This window comes from Diospyros lotus, chromosome 13 (genome assembly GCF_014633365.1).
Source record: "Diospyros lotus cultivar Yz01 chromosome 13, ASM1463336v1, whole genome shotgun sequence".
In the NCBI taxonomy this organism is placed as follows: Eukaryota; Viridiplantae; Streptophyta; class Magnoliopsida; order Ericales; family Ebenaceae; genus Diospyros; species Diospyros lotus.
In genome coordinates, this window is record NC_068350.1 from 6,092,375 (window position 1) to 6,102,694 (window position 10,320).

At 40.7% G+C, this 10,320-nt stretch overlaps 1 protein-coding gene across 1 annotated transcript; it reads left to right on the forward strand.

Moving 5' to 3' along the window:
* The first annotated feature begins 3,162 nt into the window (after positions 1-3,162).
* Positions 3,163-9,899, forward strand: LOC127788686 (ABC transporter B family member 1). Its single transcript, XM_052317255.1, has 10 exons — positions 3,163-3,894; positions 4,092-4,146; positions 4,251-4,426; positions 4,648-4,848; positions 5,130-5,389; positions 5,472-5,788; positions 5,937-6,160; positions 7,159-7,532; positions 7,618-8,332; positions 8,448-9,899. Exons 1-10 carry the CDS (start codon positions 3,478-3,480, stop codon positions 9,738-9,740), a joined length of 4,032 nt encoding a protein of 1,343 aa, XP_052173215.1. The 5' UTR covers positions 3,163-3,477; the 3' UTR covers positions 9,741-9,899.
* The last annotated feature ends 421 nt before the right edge of the window (positions 9,900-10,320 follow it).

The window sequence follows — 10,320 nt, forward strand, 5'->3', positions numbered from 1 at the left end:
CAGTTTTGATGGGAACCAATTGAGGGGGGCAATTTTTGTGTTTTTTTTTTTTAAATTTGTCCCATCTCTTATAGAGAAAAATAGCCCTCAAGACATAGATTAATCGGTAAAGGAAGAATTGTGGGGTGTTGCTCTTTGGGTTCTCAGGTTTCGTGTTTGAACCTTGGTCAGGAGATAGTTCAACAGACAATGAGCGATTCTGAAAAATTAAAAATGTTTGTCGCCCTCACATTTGTGGTTGTGTTAGGGGTCGAAACCTATCTGCTAAATTCTCTAATTTGCCTCTCTTACTGAAATTGTGGGATCAAATAGCGAGAGCGCTCGTGATGGTATATTAACTAAAATGATAGAAAAAAATAAATAAGAAAAATTACGATTTATAATTGAAAAGATTAATAATGATATTATTAAGACTGTAAAAAGTATTAATCATTTCATAAATAATTTGAAATAATATAATAGAAGAAGCTTAATACAAACTTATAACGTTAAGTTTTATTTAATAAAGATACGAGAGATTGAATCTACCCCTTTTACATAAATATTTTAGTAAAATTTGAAAATATATTTTTTTATTAAGATAAAAACAAAAAAATAATAATAAACAGTAAATCCCTTTTAACAACCACCATAATGACTTCTCAATATGAGAGAGAAAGAAAGAGGATTGGAGTCTCCCCTTTTTGACTTCTCCAAATCATTCCACTCCATCTCCATCTCCTTAAATTTCGCTGATTTGCAGCTAATAAAATACTCTAGAAGGGGTTGCTTAATTCAACTTTGTTATTGAAGTTCCACCCCACCAACTCTCTCACCCTCCACACCTAATCTTGGTGGCCTTATTGAATTTCTTTTTAGGGTTCATTTCTTCAACGAACAACCTTATTGGATGTAGCACATTTACCATATCATTAACCCACAAAGTTAACTTAATTCTCAGGCCTCTATTATAGAGCCCCACTTTTGCCCTTTACCTAAAAAGAAGTGTTATAAAAGAAAAAAATTAATCATATAAAGCTATTCTTATATAATGAGACAAACATCAGTGTCATATTATTTTTGCCATAAATTTATAAGAAAAGAAAGTGTTTTCCTTGCTTAACTCTTGCTACGACAGACAGATTGAGGCTTGATGCCGAGAGAGGGCGACCATTATTGTTTTCCTATTTACTGCACTTTCCTTCATGTCTCGTGTACTGATTACTTTCAATTTCTTGCTACTTTGTTAAATTGTCTTATCCTGGAGGACTTAGTCCTGGGGCATAATGGCCCCATTTTCAAGGGGCCAAAGGCAACAGAATCCCATGTCTATGAGAAGATGTCACTTGGTGAATTGGGTGTCTTTTTATGCTTGCCCGGTCAATTTTTGAAACCACGATCAGTTTAATATTTTTGTGATCTTGAGTTTAAATCATAAAAATAATTGTTCTTACAAAAATAATAACACAATAATATAATAAAATAAAAAATCGGGTACATTAAAGACGTGGATATAAGAGTCAGTCCATCACGTAATTGTACACTCTCACTGTATAATATGAATGGTAGTGATAATTATAAAATACCACTGAAATAAGTCATTAACTGACAGTGACACACTATTTAATCTTTAATGATCTGAAATATAAAGTGTCTTTGTTACAGTGGTGGATGCAGGGTTGGTGTCAAACAAAGGGATGGCCTACCAATTCAAATTAATGATGAAAATGGATGAATCCATTTCTTTCTTGTCATTTGCAAATTCCATCATCTGAAAGAACCCAGAAGAGTGCTGGCTGGGCTTTACTTGCTCCTCAAGTTTTACCTCTTCCCTACTTGGTTGTTGCAAAGTCCACCGTGTTAAATGGAGTTGTTGTAGATCAGTCTCTTCTGTGACATCACTGTGGGCTTTCTTTACTTCCTCAACAAATTCATACTAATTAGCATTAGTAAAAATATAAGTGAAAAGCGTCATATGTACGTGTTTATATGGGTGTGAAATTTGAATACGTCACAAGTCGTACTTAAGATCTAAAAAAAAGGTCTAATAATATTTCTATTAAAAAAGTATTAAATTAAGCTCATAAAATAGCCTAAAGGTGTTGGATGAGCCTCACTCAGCACGCATACGGAGGTCTCTTGATTTCGGATTAACCTTTCTATTCCCAACAAAAACTCTTAAATATAAGTCTTTTGACACTGAATTATTTTTTTATGTAGTAAAAATAAAAAAATAAAAATAAGAACCTGTCTTAAAAATAAAAGAAAATTAGAAAATACAAAGAAAGGACAGTCCGGTAAATATGTGGGAAAAAAGAGTCTTTTTCAGACCTCTTTTACAGCATAGAGGAATGCTCATGGCTGATGGCTGGCACTGCCAGAACAAAAGAAGACTTTGTTGTTTCTCTCTCTCTCTCCCTCCCTCTCTCATATACTTTTATATACACATTTAAATGTGAGGCAGTCTCAGAAAAACCCAGAAACCTTAGTTACTTTATAATTAATTCATCTGTGTTCGTTTTAATAAAAACACTTGACTCGCTGACTGGCTCAGTATTTCCTCTTTTATATACTGCGAAAGGCATGATTAAAGGAGTTTGGCTCTGACTCACACACCTCAGATCTATAAATTTTAGCCTGCCCAATAAGCTTCTTCTTCATCTAATCTTCTCATGCCCCCACAACAACCTTAATTTACATAACGTAGATATATGGCTAATTTTTTTACAGAGAGATGATTCTTTGGATAAACTTTTATGGGTTCGGTCGATCATAAGAGATTATAGAGACATTGTTTGTTAGTATAAGTGTATAATGAGTTTACCCAATATATATATCCGATCTTGCTATTGTCAAATTTTGAGTCAAAGGTTCAAGCTAGTCACGACACGTCAAGAGGGAATGTAGATACGTGAACAGTGTGTGTATAAAGCCGACTGCAGGAAAGATCGCCGGATTTAAAGGGGACAGACAGGGAGGTATGGTTTGAACATGAACTTTCCTGGACAAGCCCTTCTCACAGTTTTCACTTGTTAAAGAAGCCATAAAGCCCAAATAAGAATTAAAGCTTATACATTTATCAATTTTTTTTTTAAAAAAGAAAAGGAACATAGATGGGGATGTGTGAGTAAATGAATGAGCATATTTTTTGCCGCTCCACTTTGAATCTAATCTTTGGTCAAAAACCCAATCTCAAGTTTCTTACAGTATTTCTTGTCGGCCCGGCCAAGCCTCTCTCTCTCTTCATTCCCACTCCACTCCTCTCTCTCTCTCTCTCTCTCTCTCTGCTTAGGCCAGAAGCAACTGAAGAAACCACCCAAAACTGTAGGAAAAACAAAACACAAATAAAAATCAGAGCTTGTTTTGTAGTTTGAACAGTTGTTCTCTCTCTCTCTCTCTCTGACATGTTGTGGGAGAGATGAGAGAAAAGTCTAGAGAGGGAAAAGTGAACGCGAGGAAAACCGAGCTCCAAAGTGTTGGAGAGAGAAAGAGAGAGCAATGTCACAAAATTCCGAGGAGATAAAGACGATTGAGCAATGGAAATGGTCTGAAATGCAAGGCCTCGAGCTCGTAGTGTCAGCCAATTCAGAGACAACCTTTAAAGGCGACAACCCATCGCCCAATTCAACAGCCCGTGAGATAGAGGGAAAGGCGTCCGAAGAAAGACGAGAAATGGAGGTAAAGAAAAATGGTGGCCATGAAGAGAAGCTCGGTTCTTCTCCGGCCTCATCTGCCTTCGGCGAGCTCTTCAGATTCGCCGACGGCTTGGACTATGTTTTGATGGCTATTGGAACGTTTGGCGCCATTGTTCATGGCTCTTCCTTGCCCTTGTTCCTCAGATTCTTCGCCGATCTTGTTAATTCTTTTGGGTCTAATGCCAACAACATTGACAAAATGACACAAGAAGTTGTCAAGGTAATTCAATAAAACTCAAGAATCCATCATCTTCTTTTGGTAATCAGCTCGATAAGACTGATTAGTACCACTCAAAATGATATCAAGTTCGTTTCCAAGCAAGTTATATCATAGCTGATTACGTGACAACGATCGTTAAAAAAGCGTCACATTTAAGCTATGAAAGAGAAGGCTAATATCCTTTGTGAATTTTGCAGTATGCGTTTTACTTTCTTGTTGTGGGGGCTGCAATATGGGCATCTTCATGGGCAGGTGGGTTGTTTGGTTCTGGAAAAATGGTGTTATTTTCCCTATTTATGCCGAAGAAATTTTGATTTCATTGACATTGAGAGCTTGAAAACTGGTTCTGGTAACAGAGATTTCATGTTGGATGTGGACTGGAGAAAGGCAATCCACCAAAATGAGGATCAAGTACTTGGAGGCAGCTCTGAACCAGGATATTCCATTTTTCGATACAGAGGTCCGAACATCCGATGTGGTTTTCGCCATTAACACTGATGCCGTGATGGTCCAAGACGCCATTAGCGAGAAGGTGAATGAATTAATACAAAAAGAAGAAGAAGAAGAAGAACCCAACTTTGTTCCTCGGTGCAATGTTGTCGTCATGCAGACAACGCTTTTGAGCCCTAGAAAAAAAAAAAAAACTAAAAACAAAAACCAATTTTGTTCAATCCTGAATGTTATATTGTTGATTAGTAGCTAATTAGGTTCTAAAGTGGGTCTGTTTTGATTTTTTTTTTTTTTTTTCTGCAGCTGGGTAATTTCATACACTACATGGCAACGTTTGTGTCTGGATTTGTAGTGGGTTTCACTGCAATCTGGCAGTTGGCTCTGGTCACTCTTGCTGTGGTTCCTCTCATAGCCATAATTGGAGCCATTCACACCACCACATTGGCAAAGCTCTCCGCCAAGAGCCAAGAAGCTCTTTCCCAAGCAGGAAACATTGCAGAACAGGTGAAAGAAACTGAAATTTCTGCTACTCAGTCTTGTGTTTGAAACTAAACTAAACATACCCTTCGTCTGTAACTGGAAAAGAAGATTTAATTTTTCCTTCAGCAAAATTTTAAGATAAGGCAATAGACAGAAATGAGAAATGACTTGAAGAATCAGAATTTATGTAACCGACCTCATATATTCAGATAAAAGGCTTGGTATCCCAGTTCCAAATGTAGCCTTGACTGCTTAGTTTTCCATGTTTTGTCATCTGGGTGTTCCTCATTCAAGCTAATTTGCAGACAATAGTTCAAATCCGGACGGTTCTGGCCTATGTTGGCGAATCAAGAGCATTACAAGCCTACTCCTCGGCGTTGAAGGTTGCTCAGAGGCTCGGATACAAGAGCGGATTTGCCAAGGGAATGGGGCTCGGAGCAACCTACTTCGTCGTATTTTGTTGCTATGCTCTGCTGCTCTGGTATGGTGGCTATCTGGTTAGGCACCATTATACAAATGGAGGACTTGCCATTGCCACGATGTTTGCTGTAATGATAGGTGGCCTGTGAGTTCTCTACTAAACCAATCAAATTCCATGTCTCCAGTTTAATGACCTTGTTTGCTCAGCAATTGGTTTGATTGGACAGAGCTCTAGGACAATCGGCTCCAAGCATGGCTGCATTTGCCAAGGCCAGGGTTGCAGCCGCGAAGATATTTCGTATAATTGATCACAAACCGGGTGTTGAGAGAAATAGCGAATCGGGTGTTGAATTAGATGCTGTCACGGGACTGGTTGAGCTGAAAAACGTTGATTTTGCCTACCCATCGAGGCCTGAAGTTCAAATTCTCAGCAAACTCTCTCTGACTGTTCCTGCTGGAAAAACTATAGCTTTGGTGGGAAGCAGTGGCTCCGGCAAGAGCACTGTGGTATCTCTGATTGAGAGATTCTATGATCCTACCTCAGGTAAATCCCAGTAAAAATGTCTCATTTTAATTCATTAAATGGATTCTATATACATTTACATAATTAGAGGATTTATGAGAGTCGGAGGAGATAAATTTAATGCTCATCTGCCAGTGAAAATCTCTGTTAATAAATGGAAGATGTGCAGGGCAAGTTCTGTTGGACGGGCATGATATAAAGACTTTGAAGCTGAAATGGCTGAGGCAGCAAATTGGTCTGGTGAGCCAGGAGCCTGCTCTGTTTGCCACCACCATCAAAGAGAACATACTGTTGGGTCGTCCCGGCGCATCTCTGGTTGAGATCGAAGAAGCTGCCAGAGTCGCCAACGCCCATTCGTTCATTATCAAGCTTCCCGATGGCTACGACACTCAGGTTAACCCGCTAAACTAAGAAATTAACATAAATTACCACTTCACAGAACAAAAACGTGCAAAGATAAGAGGGTTTTGTTTAGATGGTTTATATTTAGTTTTCTGTGCCTGGAAGATGAAAGTTGGTCATAGATCTTGAATGGAGGGGACATGCTTAGTAGAATTTTTAAGGGCATTTGGTTGATAGCTACACTAATTTAATGTCTGAAATGGCTTGCTGGGTCAACAAATCAACCTGAGATTTATTCAAAGTCAACGAGGAGAAGGATTTGATGATGCATATAGAAAGAAGTAACATGGTTTCTGTCACCAAAGCATGTGCAGACAATAAATAGGGTTTTATTTATCCTTACATAAACTTAAGAGGCAGCAAGGCAGATATGCCCCAAAAAAAGAAACAATATGAAATAAAGAATACGTAGGGTTCATCAAAGGTTATAGAAATAATAATAGCATCAATAGAATAAAGAACTATGTGAAGTTTTGTTGAATGTATTAGATAATGAAATGGGGACTATATGACATTGACAATAACATTATTATGGAAAGCAATAGCTGGACGGTGGCAGGTGAGGGAAAGAAAAAGTGTATTAATTGCAGGAAACAGAATCTATCAAATTATGACCAAAGTTTTATCAAATTCGGGATGATAATTTAAAGATAATCCAGGTGATAAAGTACTAGAGTCTCAATGTTAATCTCAGGATGTCAAATTGAACTCCACCATATTGATGATGAGAGAAGATGGATAATGAGAACTGGACAATGTCCACAGCTAGGAAAAATCAAATTAAAAAGGTGAAAGTTTTAAGTGGAGCAAGAATTTGTTCTATGATCAGAAAAATTGAGCAGCTAACAAAATGACTTAACCGCAAATGAGGTTCAGATTCTCTGAATGGAAACTGGGTTGCAGTAGAGTTGCTGAATTCTTGCATTGTTTTATCTGTTTTGGGGGTAAATTCCAACATTACCATGAAGCAAACCAATTGAAAATGGCAGGTGGGAGAAAGGGGCCTTCAACTCTCAGGCGGGCAAAAGCAGAGAATAGCCATAGCGAGGGCAATGCTGAAAAACCCGGCAATCTTGCTTCTAGATGAGGCAACAAGTGCATTGGACTCCGAGTCAGAAAAGTTAGTGCAAGAGGCTCTGGATCGATTCATGATCGGGAGAACAACCCTTGTCATTGCACACCGTCTCTCCACTATCCGGAAGGCTGACCTTGTCGCGGTACTACAGCAGGGTAGCGTCTCAGAAATCGGAGCTCACGATGAGCTTATGGCTAAAGGAGAAAATGGAGTTTATGCAAAGCTCATCCGGATGCAAGAAACAGCTCACGAAACTGCACTTAATAATGCCAGAAAGAGCAGTGCAAGGTAGCTATTTCTCTCCACTTCTAGATCCTAAATATAAGTAGTAGATGATGATTCTGTTGCTTAAAAACTGGATTTTCCTTGGCAGGCCTTCCAGTGCCAGGAACTCAGTGAGTTCACCAATAATTGCCCGAAACTCCTCTTACGGCCGATCCCCATACTCACGCCGGCTATCTGACTTCTCTACATCTGACTTTAGCCTCTCGCTGGACGCTTCACATCCTAATTATCGCCTGGAAAAGTTGGCATTCAAGGAACAAGCCAATTCCTTCTGGCGCCTCGCAAAAATGAACTCTCCCGAATGGGCTTATGCGCTGGTTGGCTCGATAGGCTCTGTTGTTTGCGGCTCCCTCAGTGCCTTCTTTGCGTATGTTCTGAGTGCAGTCTTAAGTATCTACTACAATCCAGATCATGCTTACATGATTCGAGAAATCGCAAAATACTGCTATCTGTTGATCGGGGTTTCTTCAGCCGCACTCATCTTCAACACGTTACAGCACTTCTTTTGGGATGTTGTGGGAGAAAACCTTACCAAACGGGTCAGGGAAAAAATGTTGGCGGCAGTGCTGAAAAATGAAATAGCATGGTTCGATCAAGAGGAGAATGAGAGTTCTAGAATTGCAGCCCGGCTGGCTCTTGATGCCAACAATGTCAGGTCGGCTATTGGAGACCGTATTTCTGTGATCATGCAGAACTCAGCACTAATGATCGTTGCCTGCACTGCCGGGTTCGTTTTGCAGTGGCGGCTAGCTCTTGTCCTCATAGCTGTCTTTCCAGTGGTGGTTGCAGCCACTGTCCTTCAGGTGCGTTCTCCACTTACTCCTAGGTTTTTAGGAATTTTGGAAAAATAGATGGTTCCCAGCCTTGACTCTTTTTAACATTTTTGTTTGAATGTTGTCTATACGTTTGTTTCAACAGAAAATGTTCATGCAAGGTTTCTCTGGCGACCTAGAAGCTGCGCATGCGAAAGCCACGCAACTGGCAGGAGAGGCCGTAGCCAATGTGAGAACCATTGCTGCCTTCAATTCGGAGTCAAAAATCGTCAGCCTTTTCACCAATAGCCTGCAAGCTCCACTTAGGCGCTGCTTCTGGAAGGGACAGATTGCTGGGAGTGGGTACGGGATAGCCCAATTCTCACTCTATGCTTCCTACGCCCTTGGCCTTTGGTATGCCTCCTGGCTTGTAAAGCATGGGATCTCCGATTTTTCTAAGACGATCAGAGTCTTCATGGTTCTCATGGTCTCTGCTAACGGTGCAGCAGAAACATTGACACTGGCCCCTGACTTCATTAAGGGTGGGCGAGCCATGAGGTCAGTGTTTGACCTTCTTGACCGCAAATCTGAAATTGACCCGGATGAGCCGGACCCGGACTCTGCCCCAGTTCCTGATCGCCTTCGTGGGGAGGTGGAATTCAAGCACGTGGACTTCTCTTACCCCACGCGCCCTGATGTGCCAATTTTCCGAGACCTCAGTCTTCGCGCGCGAGCTGGAAAGACTCTTGCTCTTGTGGGGCCTAGTGGTTGCGGTAAGAGCTCGGTCATTGCTTTGATAGAACGATTATACGAGCCGTCTTCTGGAAGGATCATGATCGACGGGAAGGACATCCGAAAATACAATCTCAAGTCGCTGCGACAACACATTGCAGTGGTGCCACAGGAGCCGTGCCTCTTTGCAACAAGCATCTATGAAAACATTGCCTATGGACGCGAGTCAGCTACTGAAGCGGAGATAGTTGAAGCTGCCACTCTAGCAAATGCCCACAAGTTCATATCATCGCTCCCGGATGGTTACAGAACATGTGCTGGGGAGAGGGGAGTTCAACTGTCTGGTGGACAAAAGCAAAGAATTGCGATTGCCCGGGCTTTCTTAAGGAAGGCAGAGCTAATGCTACTCGACGAAGCCACTAGTGCTCTTGATGCTGAGTCAGAAAGGTGCGTTCAAGAGGCTCTGGAGCGCGCTTGCTCCGGAAAGACCACAATTGTGGTTGCTCACCGGCTATCAACCATAAGAAACGCTCATGTCATTGCTGTGATAGACGATGGAAAGGTGGCCGAACAAGGCTCCCACTCGCACCTTCTGAAAAACCACCCCGAAGGGATTTATGCTCGGATGATTCAGTTACAGAGATTCACACGTGGGCAGGCTGTGAACATGGCATCAGGCTCTAGTTCTTCAGTTCGTCCAAGAGAAGACGACGAGAGAGAAGCCTAGTGAAGTTGAAAGAAACATACCACTTGACAGGAGTTCCATCTCCTGCACTCGTTGATGATTTTTTGGATGTAAGTTTCTTCTCGTCTTCTGTTTTGGTGTAGCATATATCATGTCTACCATCTAAAGTTCTACCATAGTATATGCTCCTCTTTCTCATCATCTGTCTTTTGCTCTTTCTCTTTCTCTCATCTTCTGGCAAATGAGAAATACATCCTTCAGATTCAATTAGGTGTATGCCCGCATCTATCCCACATGGTAATTTCCCTAAATCGCTTCTCCCTCGCAATTCTATTCGTTTCATTCTTTATCAACATAAAAAACAATAGGGTCGCAGCTAGCTAAGGCTATATTCATCATCGATCTACAACGTGGAATTATCCATAACCCTTCTGTTACGAATAAACAGAGATAGCAAATCTCCTTATACAGTCAAAATCATACACTGCTGATAACAACTCTAATGGCCGAGAGTATAAACATAACACAGCAGATATTAAAACATAAACGAAACCAAGAGGCACACGATTTATAGTAGTTCACCCCAAATAGGGGTTATGTCCTCTGGTGAGAAGAGCTCACT